Raw genomic sequence first — 21759 nt, forward strand, 5'->3', positions numbered from 1 at the left:
TTCCCCTGCCTGCGAGGCATGTGCACGCTGCCGGCCCCCGGCCCCGCCGCCAGCCCCGGCTCCCCCGGGCCCCCCCGGGGGTCGCCCCCCTCCTGCCAGGCGCCCCCGGTGAAGCCGGAGCCGAGGGGCGGCGGGGGCAGCCCCCCAGCTCCCCTTCCTCCGCCGCTGCCCCCCGAGGAGCCGCCGCCAGCAGCCGGGGGTCGCCGGAGAAAGCGGCCGGTGCAGCGGGGCAAGCCCCCCTACTCCTACATCGCCCTCATCGCCATGGCCATCGCCAACGCCGCCGAGAGGAAGCTCACCCTGGGGGGCATCTACAAGTTCATCACCGAGCGCTTCCCCTTCTACCGGGAGAACCCCAAGAAGTGGCAGAACAGCATCCGCCACAACCTCACCCTCAACGACTGCTTCGTCAAGATCCCCCGCGAGCCCGGCCACCCCGGCAAGGGCAACTACTGGACACTGGACCCGGCGGCCGAGGACATGTTCGACAACGGCAGCTTCCTGCGGCGAAGGAAGCGCTTCAAGCGCACCGACATCACCACCTACCCCGGCTACATGCAGAACTCCAGCGCCTTCACCCCGCCGCCCGCCGCCCGCCCCGTGGCGCCCGCTGCGCCCTACCCCAACGCCCTCTGCTCGCCCGGCTACGGCCCCCAGCTCTCCGGCGCCGTTTTCCATCCTTACGGGGCCGGAGCGGCCCCGCAGGCTCAGCACCCCAGGATGTTCAGCATCGACAGCCTCATCAGCGGGCAGCAGGCCCTGCAGCCCTCGCCGCCCGCCGAGCTGGGCCACCCCTCGTTGGGTTTATCCGGGGCTGAGCTTGCCCCCAGCTGCTCCGCTGGTGCCTCCGAGCCTCCCTGCTTCCAGCCTCAGCCCGTCAGCCCCGGCTTGCTGGGCCGGCCCGGCCCCAACGCCTTGCCTTACCCCTACGCCGCCTCGCCTCCCCACCTGCCCGTGGGGCAGGGCGGCTATTCGCCCGGCAGCCCGCAGCTCTACGGGGCTCCCAGCAGGCTGGCCCTGCCCGCCGTGCGCCCCACAGCCTGCGCCGAGCACGGCGAGCAGCTCCTGGGGCTCCCCGCCTCGTCGCCCCTCGGCCAGTTCGGCTCCAGCAACGCCTACGTCAGGCAGCCCAATTTCCCCGCCGGCCTCGAGCGGTACATGTGATGGGGCTGGGGGGGCACGGACGGGTGCCCCGAGGTGGCCGTGGGCACGGCCGGACACACGGATGCTGCCCCGTGGTGGGATCGGCTGGGTGGGGTGGGGGGGTCCTGGTCTTCGGCTGCGTATGGACACAAAGCCACGTGCACGGTGCAGGGGGGCAAAATCCTCTCTTTCCCAGCTGATTTTTAACTGGAGAGAAGGGGATGTATTTTACTGCCGCGTTCCCCCCTGGCAGTGATGCTCTCCGTGCCCGGGGGTGTCTGTTTCTCACCCGGCTGCGCCTGGGTGGAGCAGGGCACCCCGCAGCACCCCGGGGTGAGGCAGAGCTCGCCCAGGAGCTCGGTGCGTGGTGGGACAGGCAGGAACCCAGGGAGCAGAAAATGTCCCAAAACGAGGCTTTTTCTCTCTTCCCTGGGTGCCTCCTCCATAACTGGAATGAGCTACCAAAAAAAAAAAAAAAATCCCACTACTAAAGCAACTCACTGGATTTTAAATGAATATTTAAGATGCTTACCCTTTCCTTCCCCCGTAGGAAAAAAAAAAAAAAAAGAAAAAAAAGAAAAAACTCACCCTGACTACTTCTTTTTACTATTTTTAAAATTCACTTTTATTGTTAGAAAGGACTTTTTTAAAATAAAACTTTTCCTTCCAACATGTCCAGTGCTGTTCCTCTGGCCCCAGCCAGGCCTTTCCTGGAGGAAATCCATTCCTCCTGTGACTGGTGGAAGGCAGACTTGTGCTGCTGTCCAACACCACCTCATGCTACGGTTTTAGTGATGCTTTTTAAAGCTATTTTACTATGATTTTTAAAAAAGTGAATGGGAACTACCCGTGGCCGAGCTGTGCGATGGATGCAATAAGCTCTTCATCACGAGGGAGGTGTGAGGTTTGCCCGCGCTGTTCTTACCGGACCCGACGGTTTCCATCTGTGCAGCAGGGAACGTGTCTTCCCTCCCAGAAATCCCCTGCAGGTAAACCTCCGGTTTAGCACGTCGGGTTAGGAGATCGTAGTTTTCCTTCCTAGGCACAAAGTCGATTAAAAGCCCGATCTGTTCACTGCCCAGCCTGGTGCTCTTTATTTATAGGACCGTCCAGCCAGAGCGCTCAGCCAGGCTAGGAGGCAGGATTCCCCGCCGCTGGATTCAGCTTTTCTTGTCTAAACACCCTCCAGGTAAAAGCAACTGATTTCTCCCTGTCACTCCGGGGTCCTCTGTAGCAGAGCGGTTCCCGCAGTCCTTAAGGAGGAGCTGGGTGTCACCGGGGTGGCGGTGCAGACCCGAGCATCTCGTCCCCCGGCTGACGTCTGTGACCAAAAGCTGTGTGCGGGGCGACGTCGGGGTGGGAACCCCACGGGTCGGCTTTTGCCCACAAGGTGGGAGCTCTTCTTGCTTGTGCCTTTTCATTCGTTTTTTCCATGTGTGTTGTAAAAACCGAGTGCGGGGTCAGGGTGGAAGGGGAGGGAAGAAGATGCTTTTCTTCTCTTGGTCTCCTTAAAACTGGGGCTTCACCTGTCTGTAAAAACCTCCCGGCTCTGGTCTGCTCCTGCTCCCTCTGGTTTCTCCTTTTCAGCTCCCACGCTGCTCCCAGCAGCAGCTTCCTGCTTCTCCCTTACTGATAGCCCTGCTCGGAAAGGGCTGCGTGAGAAAACTTATCCCCTAACAATGCTTCTGCTTTCTATAAAAGATATCTATGGGTAGAGATTTTTCACCTACGGAAAGCCTGCAAAGTGCTGTCCTGTACGTGCCGCAGTCTGTCTGCGTGGGCAGTGGGGATGCTGAAATAACGCTTGCGAGGACAGCTGGTAGGAAGGACGCTCGTTGTGGTTCACAGTCACTCTCGGGGCCCGATCCTGCAGTGTTTTACAGACAAAACCACTTCTGAAGTCTGGCAGGAGGGGCAGAGCCAGACACGCGCCGAGGTGCTGGGTCCGCCGGCTTCCCTCCAGCCTCGGCGGGCTGGGAGCTGGGGGGCTTGCGGCGCGCAGCGGGGGCTGCAGCGGGGCACGGCCTGGCTCCGGTGCTAAAGGCAATGGGTGCTGGGTGGCGGGGGCGGGCAGGTGATGCTGAAGCTCCCTGGGCTTGGTGCTAGGATATCTGGCCCCCTGCTCTGGCCCGGTCCCCCCCCAGAGCCCTGCAGGGTGAGCAGCGAGTGTCAGGAAGGGATTTCCATGCTGCTGGGTTTTAGCTCGAGCTCAGGCTGTCGGAGCGCCTGCGGGCAGCAGGCAGCAGGCAGCAGGCAGCAGGCAGCAGGCAGCAGGCAGCCGCCCTCGCCGCGGGCCCTGTGTTGCCAAAGAGGCTGAAAGCACGGGGAACAAACCCCTTTTCTTCTTCTCCCTGCAGATATTAATCCCCGCATGCACAAACCTCTGGCACTCGTATTGGGATTGTCATTAAACTAATGCCTTAAGAGTGTCTTCTCGGTTAACTTAATGTATCCCAACCAGGCTTTTAAGCTTTCGTTTCAAAGCTTTGTTTACAGTTAGGGTGAATCTAGCAAATGAGTAGGATTAAAGTGTCATGTAAAGCATAAGCCTTGCTGGGACAGAGTAGTTTTAAGCTTTGTAAAGTTTATACCTGCGTCCTTTGTCTGTTTTAGTGTCTTTTCAGTGTCCCTGCTCACTGAATAAGAGGGATTTGAATGAAACAGGAGCAATTATCACCCAGATTTTGGCTGTGAAACCAAGTCTCCTTTGAAATCCCCCCCTCTTTATTTAGCAGCAGCCAGGCGGTTCAGGTGATATCAAGTCGTGGCGGTCAGAACCGTCCCCATCTTACTCCAGAAAGCCAGAGGCTAAACTCTGTTTGCTCTTCGCTGTCGTGGAAGGAGCGTGGTGCTTGGGGATCAGATGGGCCGCAGGTGGCTTCTCGGAGGGTGCCGTGGAAAATTGGGCAGGATTCAGGCCGCTCAGCCTGGATGCTGGGAGCCACGTAACCAAGGTTTGCTGCCCCTTTGACAGCTAAAGCAGTTTTTCTCTGGGAAACAGCGGCTGCCCGGGGAGGTCTGGCCAGGCTGCCGGGGGTGCCTGCATACGGCGGCGTTCTGCTCGTCTCGTGCGTGCCCCAAATTCCTGCTGCCTCCCTGCAGGTTAAAACAAGCAATGCCGAGCGCTTTTTTCAGGCGCTATTCCCCAGCTACAAATAGCGTTTTTCCACTCGGGTGCAAACAAACACGTGAGCCGAAATTTTAGAAGCACCTTTCCTGGAGGACGGGTTGGTCCCTCCGGTAGGGTTGGGTTTTGGCTGGGTGCTGCCAGGTGTCCGCTGGCAGTCCCAGTGCTGGAAATCGTAGGTCAGAAGCAGGTTTTACTCCGCGCGATGCTCTGTCCCGTGCGCACACCACTCGGAGACGGCCAGCAGCTTTGGTCCCGAAGGGACAAAAGGGTCCCAAAGGGACAAAAGGGTCCCAAAGCTTTGGTCCCGAAGGGTCCCAAAGGGACCAAAATGTCAGGACGGAGCCGGTAGGGCCGCCCGGTGACGGGGCGATGGGTGCCGCGGGACCGGCAGAGATGGGCTCCGCCGGCCGATGGGGGATTCGTGCCGAAACAGAACAGGGGACACGGCACGGGCTGTGGGGACGGGGGGCCTGTCACCCGCGGTGGCAGGGGCGAGGTGGCCGGGGTGGCGGCCGCCGTGCTCGGGCCAACACTGACCTCCAGTGGAAAGCCCGGGGAAGCCGCTCCCGGCCGGCGACAGGGGGGGCTCAGGGGGCACCCGGATCGTCGTCGTCGTCCCCACAGTGGGCAGGGGGACACGGGGGGGCTCCGCGTGTGGCCCTCTGGGGGCTGTCCTTGTCGGGACAGGGGCTTGGGGCACGGCCGGGACCAGGAGGGGATGGGGTTTGCTCGGGGAGGGTCACCGCTAAACACGGCGGGTTGGGAAACCCCCAAAGCACCAAATACCAAAGCTGAGAAAGGATTTCTCCGGATATGCTCTCCTTTACCCTCCTCCTAAGTATTCGCTGCGGGACATTGCTGGGGACGGGATAGAGAACTGGATGGGCTGGCTGCCCCCCCGCAGGAAAAATAGGGATAGGAGCGGAAATACAGCAGTAAATCGGGCCCTCCAGCGAAGATGAGGGGGCAGGGATGAAGGAGCACTTGTCTGCACCTTGTCGCAGGCTGACTGTTTGAAATGAGCCATGCAGAGGGTGTGGGTGGCCGGCCTGGCTCTTGCAGCACCCGACAAGGAAGGCTGAGGTTGGGCAGCAAAGCGTCAGAGCCCGAGCACGGGTGGTGTAACACCGACAAGCTTTGGGGACAGCATCCAGGGCCGTTTATTTCACAGTCTGTGCGCTGGGGCTGCTGGAGTGCCCTTGCTCAGGGCGGGCCCCAGGTTTCAGCAGAGGAATTAACTGACCAGCACAGCTCACACCAACCCAGGTGCCTGGTTATATCCTTCTCAGACATTCCCTGCTTGAAATACCAGAGATGGAGTAATAATAGGGTGACCGTGCTGCACCACAGCGTTTTCATTTAAAAAAAGTTGCTTCACGTGGAGGTGTAACTCTTCTGAGCATCCCATCTGGCGCTGGTCCACTGTGCGACGAGCTTGGTGGTGAGCAAACAGAAGGCTGCCGACCCCTTGGGAACCACACGTTTCACCCCCCAGAACTACCCACAGACACATTTAGGGACCGTTTTGCTGCCAGACCCCAAACACATCCCGGAGCAGCTTTGCATTCCCATCGCACAGAGATGGCCAAAGCGGTCACCGCAGCGTTACCTGCTGCACCAGAGCCAGCACCACGAGGTGGCAGCCAGGTGACACCCGGGACGAGGTCCCACAGCCCACCCTCCGCTCTCCTGGCCAGACCCCACCAGCTGTGGACCATCCCCAAGCACCATTTATCTGTTCCCGACCCTCGGCTGTCCTGCGGTGCTGCTTTAGGCGCGCACCCGTCTCCCCCCAGCCCTTTCTTTTCCAGGCCGTCTGCTGCTTGGGTTCTCCCTCAGCTGACGCTCGCCCTCTAAGTATAATTGCAATACAAAGTAGTTTCAGAGTAGCGTGCAATAGTGGCTAATTATTTGGAACAATTATACATAACAAAGACAGAGCCAAGCAGCAAGAGGGCTTAATTGTCTGGCCAAGCATGAAATAGCACAGGATTATCGCTGACAGGGGGAGGGGGTGCAGCGGAGGAGAATCGCCCCATAGAATAGGCAAGAATCCAGGCTGCTTGGGAAGGCAAAGTTTATTGAAGAACCTGAAAATTCCCCTTTGAAGCATCTTCTGAAATGCCAGAGAAGACATGAAAAGGATAATGACCCGGAATATGGGCTTAGCGCACAAATCCCCGCGCTGACGGACTCCAGGCCTGCAGACGCTTAAGCACATGCTTAAATTTTAAGCACATGAATAGTCCCCTTTGACGGCTCACGTGCTTAGAGTTAAGCTTAGGCATAAGTGTTTGTAGGATCGGAGCCCAGATTTTTATTACAACTAGGCTCCTCTCGGCCATGGCAGGAAATAAGAGGCCCGCAAAGCGCGCGAGCTTCCCGCGCGGTGCCGCGAAGCCCTTTGCCCCGCACGAGCACTGCGCCCGGCCGCGGGGACAGCGGCAGCGGGACAGCAGCCACGAGGTGGTGAGGAGCGGGTCGGGCAGGAGAGGTGCGGGCAAAAATCGTAGAGGACACCAGGTCTGTGGCACCTGCTGCCCCGCCTGCTCCCGCGTCGCATCTCCCAGCCCCGCGGGTGCCTGATGGGTCGGTGAGGGTGCCCGTGGGCAGCCTGGCAAGCTAGGCACAAGGGAGACTTTTTTCCCTGGGAACGATGTGCAGACGTGGATCTGCCCTGCGTGGGGTCAGAGCTCCATCCCCAGCAGTGCCCGGGCCCCATGGGGTGGGAGCTGCTGGGCCGGGAGGTGACACCGCCACCGTCCCCCTTCTCCTGCAGCTCGGGCACTGCCACCCGCGGGCTTGGGACTGCCGCTAGCTGCCACTGGAGGGCATTATATGATATATGCAGTCCCCTCGCCCTGTGGTACGTGCGGCCTGTTTCTCAGAGGCAGGGATGGCGGAGAGCTCGGGGTATGGGAAGCCGGGGGCTGGCCCCGCGGCGCTCGCCGGGGCACCTGGGTGCGTCGCCATCCCTCCGCGGCGTGCCTGTGCAGCCGCCCGGAGCTGCTGCAGGGCGCGGGAGGAGGATTTGCTCCCATGCCAGGGGTTAATTATTCTTTGTTGGATGGTTTTCGGCTGCCGGTGCCGGCGGCGAAGGGGCTTTCCTCTAGGTGGCACGCTTATCTCTGCGCTGGGAGGGGAGGGAGCCCCGGCAGCCGGCTGGGGAGTAAAAGGCACGGGCGCGGCGCTCAGCCTGCCCGCGTCCCCCAGCAGCAGGGAGCAGGCAGTGTGCCCCGGCACCCGCCGCCCTCCTCGTGCGGTTAGACCTCAGCGTCTAGGCACAAACCTGGAGAACGGCAATAAAAAATAAAACAGAAAAGGAACTTCGAAATAAGCGTCAGCGGGATGCGGCTGGCTGGGCGATGCCGCGCGTCCGTCCCGCACAGGTCGGGTCTTTCCAGGAGCTGCAAACCCAGATGGGAAACAGCAGCCCTGCCCTTCCTCCCGCACTCCCTGCTGCTGCGTCTTCCACCCGAGCAGTGCAGCTTCCTCGTGTGAAGCTTCGACGCCCCCGGAGCGGCGGGATTACTTTTAATCTGTGCGTTGGCAGGCTTCCCCTCTCGCACCCTCTGTGCAGCTCAGGGCAGCAATTGCTTCTGGTGGTTTAAAGAAAAGTGCAGGAGAAGCTCACAGCCCGGAATGCCAGGGATGGGTTTCTTGCATGTCCCTCTTATCTGGCGCGTCCCTTTTACCTGCTGCGCACCTGTTTTATAGGACTGGAGAACTGCCCCTTGCGGCCACACCGGCGCCGCCACGAAGTCCCACAGCAAAGCAAGGTTTAGCTTTGGTTGGCAGAGCTAAAGGTGTGGAAGTGCTGGAGCCAGGCTGGGATCCACCCCACTGCAGACCTTCAGCTGGGGCTGTTTTGGTGCTTCCCAGCTTGGTATTTTTGCTTGGTGGCATTTGGCCCAGATGAAACGCCCACCGCCTGCACGGCCTCTTTTCCACCTGGTTGTCCCCTGCTGGACGAGGGGCCAGGGGTTAGGGTGTTGGGCTCTGCCTCTGCTTCTCTGCGTGGCATCGGGTGGGACAGTGAGATACTTCCCCTCCCTCATCAGCCTTCAGGCCACAGACTTTTTCCAGCTGTTCATTCAGCTCCTTCCCGAGGTGGGAGCAGAGGAGAGGGACCCTGGGCATTACTCCTGTGCAGGCGGAACATCACAGCTGCCAGCCGACAGAAGCACACTTTTATTTGAAGTCAAGAGGCAAAATGTATCTACAAGCCTCTTTGCGGGCGCATCTGTAGATATCAGCATGCGTGTGCAGGACTAATCTTTTACAAGATTCACCCCGACCTCATCCCCTTCTGGAAAGTGCTGGATACTTCCGGCCACAAAGAATGCAATCCTCGGCCATTTAATCCACGCAGGAAAAAAAATAATAAAAAAAGGAGTCAAGCATTTTTTCTCCCAGTCAAGCCACGTTTCAGTAATTTTCCACCTTCTCGGTAATTTTCTCCTTTGAAGACCTTCCCCCTGCCTGCTCCTGTCCCCATGTTGAGGGTCCTCAGCTGGTGTTCAAGGCACAAGTGGGCTTTTGTGGACCCGGTGGGTGAGGTGGGCACTGGGGCTGCTGACTGCAGAGGACTCAGCAGCAGGGGCTACCTGAGCACTTCTGGCATGGTCAGGTGCTGGCGTGGAAACCTGGAGTCGGAGACCTCCTCGCAGCTTACTACGTCTGCGTGACCCCAGTCGTTTACATCAGGTCTCGCACGGTGCACCTACGTTTGGGAAACGTGACTCCCTCCCCCCAGAAATCCTCCCTTTTATTTTCAGGGGATTCAGGGAAGAATGAAGTGATTTAGCAGGCTTGTTTTCACAGGGATAGTTTCCCTCGTGTGGTAGGCACTGTTACCAGGCTGTTCTGTACATGTTGCCGTGTGCCAGAGCATAATTGCCTTCCACATGCATCAGCCTTTGGCTAATGTGTTTTTTATGGCAACCAGGAGAGCTGGATTTGGTGAGTCTCGAAAGCGCACCTGGTGCTTTACGGCTTGAAATCACTGCCTTCCTCTGAGTCGTGGAAGTGTGTGTGTATCCGTCCCTTTTCATGTCGCATTGCTGAAGAACAGCCTGAAAAAAAAAGCTTACGCCAAGCCAGAGTTAATCGGTTAAGCTGCATGCGGGCTTGCCTGGTGGGCTTCAGGTCCTTGTGGGATGGGATCGGTAACGAATACGGAGCAGCAGGCAGCGTCGTTGAACTGCAAGTCCAAAGCTGAGGTCCTAAACTCAGATCCCAGTACCCAAATATATGTGTGTGTTTGTGTGCGTGTGTGATGAGGACGCTCAGCCCTGCACATGGGGGCACCTGGGGAAGCCTTCACGTGAAATCCAGGCCTTTTTTTGGTGTGGATTTTGGGACTTCTGGGCTTGAAAATGCGAGTCAGTGAAACGGAGATACCTGACGTCTGAGCACTGCAGGGGCAGCTGTAGGTACTTGACATCGGTGGTCTCCAAACTGGGAGTTCTGTGCATCTTGCACTACCTGGCACCACCGTTCCCAGCCACCTTCCTGCGCCAGGAGCTCCTGGCGAGCTCTGCAAACTGGGAGCTGGCAATAAGGGGCTGGAAAAAAAGGAGGCTGAACTGCAGGGAGCACTGAAGGTCTGAGCCTTGGATATGGAAAGGAGAGAAATAATATCAAAGGAAATCGCATAAGTGGAAAAAGAGCCCCCTGGGGCAGCCCAGGCAGCAGCAGGTCCGTCTTGTTCGTGTTCTCAGAGGAGTTAGAGGTCAGCCGAGCTTGATAACGAGGTAATACAGAAAATCCATCACGGAGCCTTGGGGGACTTGTGGATGCGGTTCTCATCAGCATAAACGACTTGAGATGCTGCCCGGCAGAGGGAACAACAACGGGTCTGCCCTGCAAACCCAGCCGGTCCTCTGCCAGGATCTGGGGGCAGGGCGCGGGGTCGGGGGCTCTGCTCCTGATAAACCCCAGCTCCGGGGGCTGCTCCGGCCGGGACAGCGGCGTCTTTCTCCCTGCCCTGCCCTCCAGCCTCGGGCAAAAAGCAGGTGGGCAGGCAGGGGCCGAGGTTGTCCCCGTGGGAAAAAAAAATCAGTGCCTCGTCGGGGGGGGGGGAAGCGGCCCGCGGGGGGCTCCGGGCTCGGGGGCGGCGTGGAGCCCCCGGGGGGGGCACGGGGAGCCCTTGGGGAGGCTGCGGCCGGCCCGGAGCCCCCTGGCCGAGGGAGGTGGAGGGTATAGGAATACCTCCGACAGACAGGTGGGACAGGCAGTGAAAGCCCGTTTAAAGGTTAAAATTAAAATGCTGTTCGGCTGATGCCCCCCCCCCCCCGGTCTTTTTTATTTTATTTTATTTTATTTTATTGTTTCCGCTATTGAGACTTTCTGGAGACCCTCCGCCCCGCCAGGCCCCTTTGGCAGCGCAGCTCCCCGCGCAATGTGTCGCAGAGCCGGGTTAGGGCGGCGGGGAGGTGGGAGGGAGCCTGCCCGTAACGAAACGTCCCGGAGAGGAGCGCAGGAAAAAAAATAAAAAAATAAAATTCATTAAAAATCCGCCTAAAGGACAAACGCTAAGGAAAAAAACCCCCGCGTGGCTGGGAGCGGGGGATGGGGGGGATGACAAAGCCGGCCTTTTCGGGTCGATCGGTCGCGGGGCCGTTTCGGGAGCCCACGGCGGTCCGCGCCCCGCGGACGGAGCCGGGCTTAAAGCTGGCCCCGGCCCCCGCGGCCGTCTGTGGGGGCGGCGGCGCGGCCGGCAGCGTGTGGCCGCCCGTGGGACCCGGGCGGCTGGGCCGGCTTCGCTCCAGGGTTTCCCTTTCCCAAATCGTTTCCGGGCGGTTGGCTTTTAGGTGCTCCTTCTCGTTTCGGTTCGTTCCTGCAGCCGATGTCGCGGGACAAAGCCGAAGCTAGAGGCGACCCGGCGAGCAGAAGCCGCTGGCGGATGGGGGCACGGGGGCTCTGCCGCTGTCGCTTCCCTTTGCCCCCCCCCCCCCCCCCAGCTGGGGCGACGTCTCCCCTGTCAAAACGCCGAAATAGGCTCAGGAGCGGCTGCTGGGGACGCGCTGCTCCCCGAGCGGCGGCGGCTCGGGATGCGCCCAGCCGGAGGGGGGCGGGCCGGGGGGAGCGGGGCGAGGCACCGGTGGCATCCCCCCAGAATCCGCCCTTTAATGCCCCCCCCCCCTCCCCCCCCCGACCCCATGAGGACTTTCGGGCTCCGGGTGCCGAGGGCGGATGCGGAGGCGCCCGGGGGCGCCCGGCTCCCCCCGAGCCCCCATTTCCCGGGGGCTGCCCCCGGCGCTGCCCTCCCGGGAGGGGATGGGGACGGGGCAGGGTGCGGGGGGGCCCGGCACAGCCCCCCCCCCGTTTGTTTCGCGTCGAGCCCCGCTTTCCCGGCGGGGCCAGCCTCGGGGCGGGGCGCTTTGGTGGCAGCCACCCTGAGGGGCACGGGGGGTCGCGGGGGGTGGCGGTGCCGCTGTCCCCGGTGCCCGCTGTCCCCTGCCGCCGGTCCCTTTGCTGTCCCCAGCCTCTGGTCCCTTTGCTGTCCCCGGCGCTCCCCTCGCAGAGGCACAAGGCGCAGCTCCCGGCGGTTCCTTTCTGCGCCGACAGGCACCGAGGGGAAATTCAATCGCCCGTTCGTGTGTGTGGTCGAAATCTCTGGCAGCTGCTTCGGAATTTTTTATGACACTTTCGTTTATGTAGGGGAGTCACAACTATTATTTTACTTAATAAAAATGGAAACGGGCTCGGCTCTTTTCCCTCCCCTCTTCCATTTGTTCTTCCCAGCGCCTCGCCGCCGGGCTGCCTAACGGGGAGGCTGAGCAGCGACGGCAGGGGAGATGGAGAGGAGCCGGGGCGCTTCCCCGTGCTGGCCGAGGGAGAACGAACGGAGCCGCTTGGACACACGCGTGGAGAGGGGAGGGGAGGAGAGGGGGCTGCGTGTGCAGGTCGTCGGCAGGAGAAGGGTATAAAGGTGGAAGGACTCGGCAAGGCTCCCCCAGCCCGCTTCGCCCGCTTCTCCACCGCTTTCTCCGTCCGTTCGGGGAAATCCCTCCCCGATCGCAGCGAGGGAGGAGGATGCGGCCGGGCCCGCGGCTCCGGAGCGGGAGGGGTGCGGGAGGGGTGCGGGTGCCCGCTCGCGGGGGTTCCCCGGCGCACCGAGTCGTTAGGCTTTGAGTAATTGTGACCGGCCTTTGGAAGCGGGGCCGCGCAGCTGTTTGGCCCGGCTCCCCGGTATTAGTGCTGGAGATTTTATCACCAAATGCTCGCACCTGTTAACAGCAGCGCCTGGCAATCCATCACCGCAGATTCTCACAGTGCTGAGCGCGGCCTTGGGGCGGGGGGGGGGGGGGGGGGGGGGGGAGCCGCACAGACCCCCTGCTATCCACCAGCCCCCCGGCTGCGAGGGCTGAACGGAGCTGCCAGTTGCTGCTGGCAGGAGGAAGGAGCAGAACGGAGCGCGCACCCGGCCTCCTCCCGTGTGACAGCCGTGTGGCACCTGAAGGGCTTTTTGGCATCCCCGTCCCCTCCGTCGCTCCCCGCGCATCCCCCAAATCCGGGGGAGGGAGACCCCCGAAAAAGCAGCGAGGCTCCGTGCTCGCAGAGCCTCTCCGAGCAAAAACCCGTGCGAGACGGGGACAGGAGGCTGGCACGGCCCCCCCCCCCCGGGCCGAGGGGTGGGTGACAGCGGCCGTGTCCCCCGGGGCCTTGTCATCGGGGGGATGCTGCAGCTCGGGGCGAGCGGAGGCAGGGAGGCAGCGGAGAGGCTTTTGGAGGCCGGGGAGGAGGAGGAGGAGGAGGAGGAGGAGGATGGGGGGGATTGCCCTCCCCCGGGGTGCCTGGGGGGGGACAGCGGCACCGGGCCGGGGAGCCCCGTCGGGAGGGGATGCGGGGCTCGGGCACTGTCCCAGCACCCTGCGGGCACCCGTGGCTACCGCCCGGGGCGAGAGGTCGCCGGGGGCTGCTCCTCGCACCTGCCGGGCCCCGGCAGCCCTGCGGCGGGGGGCAGCCCGCGGGACCCCCCCGGGGGAGGCGGCATGCTGGGTGCCCGGTGACGTGTCTCTGACGTGTCTCTGACGTCAGACCGAGGAGAAGGAGAGCGGGGACCCCCGGATTCATTCGGGGTCCCCCCGGAGGGTCCCGCCGGCGCAGCCCCCAGCCCCGGGGCCGGGCAGCCGTCGGGGGGCCGAGGGAGGGAGGCGGCCCTAAAGGACCCTGCGAGCCTCCGGCACGGCTGGAGGTGCGGGGCGGGGGGGGCTCTACGTCCCACAGCCCCTATCCCGGCCAGCCGTGACCGGGGTCCCGGGGGAGCGGGCAGCGCCTTTCCTCGAAAGCATCCCCGCCGGGGCGGGGGGGGGGGGGCCGGGCCGGGAGCCCCTCGCGGCCCCCCCCGGGGCTGGGGGCTCCACGTGATGCCGGGGCGGCCCTATAAAGGCCTGGGGAGCCGCTCGCAGGAGGCGCAGAGTGGGAGCGTTTCCACCGGGTCCCGGCTCGGGAGGGGTGGGGAGGGGGGGAGCCTCCTTCCCAACTTCTGCCCTCCCCCCTCCCTTTTCCCCCGCCCCCCTCCCCTCCCTCCCTCCCCCCCCCACCCGTCCCAAAGACCCGCCGCCCCCCCCCCCCCCCCCCCCCACTTTACACACGCACGGATTATTTTCCCCACCCCCCCCCTTTCCCCCGTCTCTCCCTCTCTCCTTTTATCATCATTATCGCTGTTATTTATTACCGCCGCTCTCCAGCTCCCTGCCCGGCCCCCGGGCGTCCCGGCCCGTCCCTCCTCCCCCTGCCCCGCGTCCCGTCCTCCCCCCCCCGGCCGCCCCTCCCTCGGCAGCCACCACCCCGGAGCCGTGCCGGGGCCCCGCCAGCAGCAGCGGCGCGGCCGAGCGGGGCTCGGAGCGGCGGCGAAGCGGGGCTCGGCGTCCCGGCGGCGGCCTCAGCCCCTCCGGCACGGCCCCGGGCCCATCCCGGGAACCGCCGCTAGGTGGGGGGGGGAGCCCGGCCTCCCTCCCCGGCCTCCCAACAATGACTTTGGGCAGCAGCAGCGGAGGAGGCGGCGGCGGCTGCGGGATCATGTCCGAGCGCTCCCCGGAGGAAGAGCCGCTCTCCGAGGTGGAGGACGCGGACATCGACGTGGTGGGCCCGCCCCAGGACGGGGGCAAGTACAGCGAGGACGAGGAGGACGAGGAGGACGACGACGAGGAAGACGACGAGGAGGACGAGGAGGAGGAGGACGAGGGCGATCCGCTGGGGCTCGCCCTGCCGCGGAGCGGGGCCGCCAAGGGGCGCGCGGGGGGGTCCCCGGAGCGGCTGTCCCCCGCCGGCGGCTCGGAACCGGCGTGCGCCCGCGGCACCGGGCCCGGGGACAAGGCGACGGCCGGCGGCGGCGGCGGAGGGGGAGGCGGCGGGGGAGGCGGCGGAGGAGGCGGCGGCGGGGGGAAGAACCCGCTGGTGAAGCCGCCCTACTCGTACATCGCCCTCATCACCATGGCCATCCTGCAGAGCCCCAAGAAGCGGCTGACGCTGAGCGAGATCTGCGAGTTCATCAGCGGCCGCTTCCCCTACTACCGGGAGAAGTTCCCCGCCTGGCAGAACAGCATCCGCCACAACCTCTCGCTCAACGACTGCTTCGTCAAGATCCCCCGCGAGCCCGGCAACCCGGGCAAGGGCAACTACTGGACGCTGGACCCCGAGTCCGCCGACATGTTCGACAACGGCAGCTTCCTGCGGCGGAGGAAGCGCTTCAAGCGGCAGCAGCAGCTGCACCCGCCGCACCCCGAGCTGCTGCTGCGGGCCGGGGCCGCCGACCCCGCCGCTTTCCTGCCCGGTTTCGCCTACGGACACTACGGCTACAACTACGGCCTGCAGCTGCAGGGCTACCCCCCGCCCCACCACCACCACCCCGCCGGCGGCGGCGCCCCGGGGGCTTTCCCCTTCCCGGCTCCGCACTGCCCGTTACCGGCTCCGCCGCCTCCCGCCGCCTCCGTCTTCTCCGCCGCCTCGGGGCTGCCCCCGTTCCTGGGCGGCGAGCTGAACTGCAGGAAACCCTTCTACCACCCCCAGCTCAGCCCCACCGCCCTGCCCGCCGCCCTGCTGCAGACCCTCAAGCCGGACCCCTCGCCCGCCGGCGGCGGCGGCGGCGGCGGCGGCAACCCCTCCCGGCCCTCTTTTTCCATAGACAACATCATCGGGGGGGCCGTGCCCCCGCCGCCCAGCACCAACCCCAGCGCCGCGCCCGCCGCGCCCTACCCCGCCGGCCAGGCGGGCCCCCCGGCGCCGGTCCTGGCCATGCTCAGCCCCGCCTTGGCCCCGGCGCAGCCCCAGGTCGGCCTGGCACACGAGCCGCTCCTGCAGCCCGCGCAGAACTTCTCCAGTAAAATCACAAACCTGAGCAGCTGTCATTTTTAAAGCGGGCTCCGGCCAGGAGAGGGGAAGGGGAGGAGGGGGGGGGGGGGGGGGGGAGAGGCGCAAAGCAAACGGCCCCTTCCCGGCTCTCCTCTCCGATCTTCTCCCCTTCCCTCTGCCCCGCTCTCCCCCTTTCCCCCAACCTCCTCCTGTTGTGTTTTAAGGTAGGAAATATTTCCTCTTTTTTTTTTTTTTTTTAAAAAAAAAAACTTTATTTCCAGGCTCTGTGGCATCCGGATCAGTTCGTGTCTCTTTCCTCGGAGAAAAAAAAAAAAAAAGAGAAAGAAAAATGGAAAAGAAAAATCGGGAGGGGGAAAATAACAATATTTCGTCCCGCAAGCGCCAAAGCGTATTCCGAAAGCGGCCGTACCATAAGCTGGGACCTGGGCGAGCAACGTCTTGCGGGGGGGAGGGAGGGGAAAAAGGGGCCTGGGGGGTGAGAAAGGAACGGTTTTAGGGTCCGAAATATTTTCTTCGAGAGCTGCGGGGCTTTTCCGCCAGGTCCCCAGATGCAGCCCGCGGGGGGACTTCGGGACGTGCCCGCTTTCGGTGCCCCCAGCCCCTCTCCCGGGCGGCTTTGCCGGGGGTGTCCCTCTCGCCCCTTCTCTCAAGGAAAATGTTTGAACGGCTCCATCTTATTTTGCAGTTTCTTTGAAGCTTTGGTTTTAAAAGGCACTGTTTAGGGTTTCTTTATTTTTAAGGAAAAGAAAAGTCGGTGAAACTCAGGACTGCGTGGTTTGGTTTTTTTTTTTTTTTTTCAATGAGACATTCAAATGCACGTTTAAAAAATCTGATCCATCAGGAAGTTAGGAGAATTCCCGTACTGTTTTTTTTTTTTTATCCCCTTTTTCCCACCCCCTCCACGCGTGGGTTTTTGGTGTATCGGTAATTATTTGTATATAGGTTATTCGGGAGCTAATGAGCGGAGTCCAGTTTACTCTTCACTGGTTGTGCATCCGTCATATCTTATTTTATTGAGAGAATCTGTGAATAATTTGATGTGGAAAAGGCAACAGAATTTTGTCCGCCGGTGGTGTAAATTAATAAATGTTTGTGACCTGGTTAAAAAAAAAAAAAAAAAGAAAAGAAAAAAGAAAAAAAAAATCCCAATGGTTCTTTGCGACGTCCTTTGTCACGCTGAGAGCCGAGAGCCCCGCTCGGGCCTCGGGGAAGCGAGGGGCTCCCCGGCTTTGGCGAAATTCAGCGAGTTTCGCTGCTCCGGCTGCCGGAGGGGAGGGGGGGTCCCGCTTTGGGGCCCTCTCCACGGGCGGCGAGGGAAGGGCCCCCCCCCGCAAGATTTTGGATTCGGTTTTTGTTTCTTTGGTCGGTTTTTGCCCCCCCCCCCCCCCCTCCATCGCGCCGCTGCTCGCTAAAGCCCTGCTCCTTTCCATGCCTTCGCCGGGGGAGGCGGTGGGGGCCGGGAGGGAGGTGGGTGCTGGCCCTTCTCTCCCCGCTCCGCGTCCCTTTAGTTCCTTTGGAAAAGCTGACCCAGGAGAAAAGAAGTTGGAGGGTTCCCCCCCCCCCCCGCCGTGCACACACGTCCCCCTCGGGCCTGCAGCATTTGAATGACCGAATGCAACCTGATCTCCGCCTAAATTTTGCAACGACTTCACGGAGTAAATAAACATCTTTAAGCGCCCCCCCCCCCCTCCTTTTTTTACTTTTATTTTTATTTATTTATTTGCAGGGACCAAACGCTGTTCGGTTTGGCTGTTGGCAGGGACCCCGAGCTAACGAATGCGAGGCCTTTCAGCCCCAGCAGCGAGCGAGCTGGAGGAGGAGGAGGCAGAGCAAAGCGGAGCCGTCCGAGGCGGGCAGCGGGGGCACGGAGCCGGTGCGGGGCTCGGTGCGGGGCTCGGCGCGGGGCCCGCCGGGCGCAGGCAGGAGCCGGGCGGTGTGCGCCGGTTGGGGGGGGGGGGGGGCGGCGTTGCTTTTCTCTCTCTCTCTCTCCCCCGCCTTTTCCCCCCCCCCTTCCTGCCCCTGCCTGTGCCACCCCGAAGCTCCGCGCGGTTTGTTGATGTTGTTCCCGAGCGTGCCGCCTCCCCGCAGCGAGCGGTCTCACATCTCCGCTTCACACACATTTGCTTTTGAAAAGCGATCTTCGTGTCCGGCACTTGGTTGTCTCCCTTTCATGTCCAGCTCCTACAAAAGGGGCTACGAGACTCGACATGGGAGAAAAGAGGAGGCCAATGAATCTATTTTCCAGATTGCCAAGCACATGGTTGGAAATTGAAGGGGCTTTTGTAGCATTTCCCCTTCCTCCCTCCCTCCCGGCTCCTTTTCTTTTGCTGTGCGCAAATTGTTCAATTGCTCTGGCAGGGGTGTTCCTGACAAGCTCATTACTGGAAGGTGCCAGACCCCTCCTCTCCCTCTCCCCCGAAGTCTTTGATGAAGTTAAAATGCGCTGATAGCTGCTCTCGGCTATCTTTGTTCAGCCTCCTTCAATAACCGAGCCTGCTCTGAGGAGACGGGAGCCGAGGGAAGAAAGCGACGTGCGCTGAGGCTGGGTGGCTGCAGTGCGGCTGGAGGGGGGGCGGCACATTTTAACATAAAGTAGCGATTTTTTTGTTTTCCCCCTTCGTTTTTTTTTTTTTTTTTTTGGGAAGGGGGCTGATTTGTTCGCTGAGCGTGTGCGGGAGGAAGATGAGCCGGGGGATGCGAGGAATGGGCTAAGAAATCGCAGCCGGCGCCCGCGGGCACGAAACTCCGCGGCTCGCCCAAGCAGGGCTCGCAGGGGTCCTCCAAGCCGGTGGTCTCGGCTTTTGGAGGAGCGGGGGGGGGTCTCTCGGCAGGGAACCGCTGTTTCCCCGGAGATCCCCCCCTGCCCCGCACGGACGGGGAGGGGGCTCGGTGGTTTTGGGGCCGGGGCACCTTCCCCGGGTGCCGCCGCCGCGGAGCCATTCGCGAACTTGGGAGCCGCGGTCGCCGGCCGGGGTGGGCGCTGAGCTTGGGGGGGGGGGGAGGTCCAGGGGCGTCTCCCCCCGAACCGGGAGACCCCCGGGAGGACCCCCCCCGGGCTCGGCTCGGCTCGGCTCTGCCGGGCCTGCGGGGGATCTGCAAGCGCCGGCGCCGCTGTTTGCTGGCGGTGGGGAACATCCCCAAGCGGCTCTACCTTGAGGCGGTGTTTTGATTTCAGTTTATTTTTCACCCCCCCCCCCCCAAATTCCCCTAAAAGCACCCGAGCTCGTCGCGTGCCCCCCTCCCTGACAAAACGCCGCCGCCTGCAAATATCTGCGATGAGTGGGGAGCCGGGGAGGGGGGGGGATCGGTGGGAATTCCCCCAAAACCGCTCCCCCCGGAGCAGGGGGCGGCAGGAAAGGGCCCGGGACGGCTCCTGGGGGGCCGGGAACTCTTCGCCGGGCTCGGCTAAGGTTGTGCAGGGGAACTATTGCCTCGGCGAGGCAGGCCGGATAATGGCTCCTAATTACGGGGCTGGCTGGCTCCGCAGCCCCGATCTTCACGGGACATTATTTTTAAGCGTTCAGCGAGGATCATTTTTCACGCCTCGCTGCCTAAAGGAGGGTTTTATTTGTTTACTGGGGGAGGCGTGGAGGACACCAGCAATAACCGAGCACTGAAAGGAAAATAATTAGCTCTTGCAGTCGCTGCTTTGGGGGTCCCTGGCCAAAAAGGCGACCTGGCATTTCCCTTCCCTTCCCTCCGGAGGATGCAGGCGAATCCCTCCGGTTCTCGCTGTTGCTTTCGGTGGATATTTGCCCGTGAAAAACCCGAGCAAAGCCGGGCCGCCGGCGACCCCCGCACCGGCCGCAGGGCCCGATCCTTCGCCTCCGGTTTGGGTTTTTCCCTTCTCCCCTTCTCGCTGTTCCCGAGCAGGGCTTGGGGGGGACGCGGCTCCCACCCCCTTTTCTCGCCGGCCTTGCTCGTACATCCGAGGAATTTGTTTATGTATTTTTAATGTGCCCCCTCTCCTTTCTGTGCGTCCGACGAAGGGCTTGTAACGAAACCGCGGAGCTCTGTGCGTGTCCAGTCCGCCGCAGCTTCCCGTGCGTGCGCAGACGGAGCAGCGGGCACGGCTGGGCGGAAAAATCAGGGGCTTCTCCTCTGATTATCTGGGCAGAAAGAAAAAAAAAACGCAACCATCCAGTCCCGGAATATCCCCGCCGGGACGGGGGACAATTTCTTTTTCTCTTTTCGCTCAGCCAAGCCCGTGTTGAGCCGAGCGGGGCGGCTCCGAGCCGCCGGGTGCGGGCTGCGGGGTGCCGGGACCCCGGCCCGGTCCTCGCCCCCTGCCTCCTCCCCTGGCACCTTCTGCTCTCCATCACTGCCGATGGGGAGAGTTAGGGAAGGTCAAGATCTTATTCCTTTCCCCGGTAGCTTTTTTGGTTTCCTCTTTCGAGTTCCTCGCAGCCCCGAATGAAAGTAAATGAACCTGGGTTATGGAAACTACCTTTAAGTCTCAAGAGCATCTCATCCCCTGGCTCGGTGCTTTCTCCGTTGCCGGCCTGGCCGTTTCGCTGTCACTGCGGAGAAGCTCTCGTTTTCACGGTGGATTTAAGATTTAATAATAACGCCCAGTGTCCCCGTGCCCCGGTGTCCGACCTGAAAACGCTTTCCCCTCTCCTAACTGTGGAAAATAGCTGCCACCAGCATCTTCTTCCCCTCCCCGTCTCCCTTTCGTTTCTTTCCTTTCCCGGCTCAGAAAGTAGAGAAACGAGGTTTTTAAGAAAATCCCGGTTTCCAGCACGGGGAGGGAGGGAGGGAGAAGCTGTCGCAGCCGACTCGGCCGCAGCAAAATTGCCCTGGAAATGAAGTCCGGGCTTTCGGAACGCGCCCGGAGATGCCTGCGGTGGGGAAGGGCCCCGCGCTCGCCCCTCCGGCTGCCCCTCGGCCCAGGGGACGCTGCCGGGGCCGCTGCGTGGGGCGGCCGCGGCCGGGAGAGCCCGCACCGGGGGGCACCGCTCTTCTCTTTCTTCCTCCTCTTTCCACTTTCCTGTTCTCTAGGTTTTTTTTTTTCTTTCTATTTTTTTCTCTCTCCCTTTCTTTCCTTCTTTCTTTCTTTCTTTCTTTCTTTCTTTCTTTCTTTCTTTCTTTCTTTCTTTCTTTCTCTTTCTCTCTCTCTCTCTCTCTCTTTCTCTCTTTCTCTCTCTCTCTCTCTTTCTCTCTCTCTTTCTCTTTCCTTTTTTTCTCTCTCTCCTTTATTTCTCTTTCTTTCTCTCTTTCTCTTTCCTTCTCTCTTTCCTTCTCTCTCACTTTGTCTTCTCTTTTGCTCTGCTGCTCTGTTTCTTTTTTCCCTTTCTCCATCTCTCACTTTCTCTCTCCTCTCTTGCTTCTCTCTCTTCTTCCCTCTCTGTTTTCCTGTTTATCACCTTTTCTCCCTCTTTTCCTCCTTACCTCTTTCTATTTTTCTTTCCTCTGTCTTTCCCTCTTTACTTTTATCTGCCTCTTTCTCTGTCTCTCCAGTCTCACCCGCTTCATCTCGGCGTCACTGGGAGCTGCTTTGCCGCTCTCCTCAGGGTTTTTCCAGCTCTGTCCCCCTCCCGTCGGACCCCGGGGATCGCCCACCCGGCCGCACCGGGGGGGTCTCTCCTCTTCCCCGGGGAGAGAGCGGCGAGGACCCCCCGGGCCCCGCGGTTCCCCTGCCCTGCAGGATTGTGGCCCAGCTCCTGCCCAGAGCCCAGCACCCTGGCCCGGGCTGCCGGACCCCCCGGGGCGTATGTGCCCAACCGACCTCAGCCCAAGCAGCTTTTGCCATCAGGCCACACGCAGTGGAAACAGCCCTGGAGAAGTCCCAGGTGCCTCCTGCTTCCCCCCAAAAAGCGACCTCCGAAGCTGTGTTCGGGTCCCCAGCCCTCACCTCCGCCGCCCGCGCCCCAGCCCACCCGCGGCTCTCCCTCCCACCCGCGCTGCCCCCCGCGCCGCCTTTGCGGGGCTTTCCCGTGCGGGTGCAGCCTCCCCGTGGGCTCCGTCCTTGCCCTTTTACCGGCCCGCGGCTCCTTGTACAGACGGGGGGGAGCAGGAGGGGGCAAGAGGCAGCGTCCCCGGGCCGGGAGAGCGCCCATGGGGGGCCGCTGGGGGCTGCGGGCAGCACCAGACCCACAGCGGCTCCTCTCCCACCAGACCGCGTTTTGCTATTAAATAAGGCGCACCCCGGTTCCCCAAGCCCT

General features: G+C 61.9%; 2 protein-coding genes across 2 annotated transcripts; both read left to right on the top strand.

Moving 5' to 3' along the window:
• Positions 1 to 18: 18 nt before the first annotated feature.
• On the top strand, positions 19 to 1596 carry FOXE3 (forkhead box E3). The gene has a single exon (XM_040565763.1). It carries the CDS (start codon positions 19 to 21, stop codon positions 1162 to 1164), a length of 1146 nt encoding a protein of 381 aa, XP_040421697.1. The 3' UTR covers positions 1165 to 1596.
• Positions 1597 to 14050: 12454 nt separating this feature from the next.
• FOXD2 (forkhead box D2) lies at positions 14051 to 15667 on the top strand. The gene is given in 3 exon segments (XM_040565819.1): positions 14051 to 15104; positions 15107 to 15144; positions 15146 to 15667. Coding segments are annotated over 3 exon segments (1380 nt in total). The 5' UTR covers positions 14051 to 14254; the 3' UTR covers positions 15638 to 15667.
• The last annotated feature ends 6092 nt before the right edge of the window (positions 15668 to 21759 follow it).

Source organism: Cygnus olor, chromosome 8 (genome assembly GCF_009769625.2).
Source record: "Cygnus olor isolate bCygOlo1 chromosome 8, bCygOlo1.pri.v2, whole genome shotgun sequence".
Taxonomy (NCBI): domain Eukaryota; kingdom Metazoa; phylum Chordata; class Aves; order Anseriformes; family Anatidae; genus Cygnus; species Cygnus olor.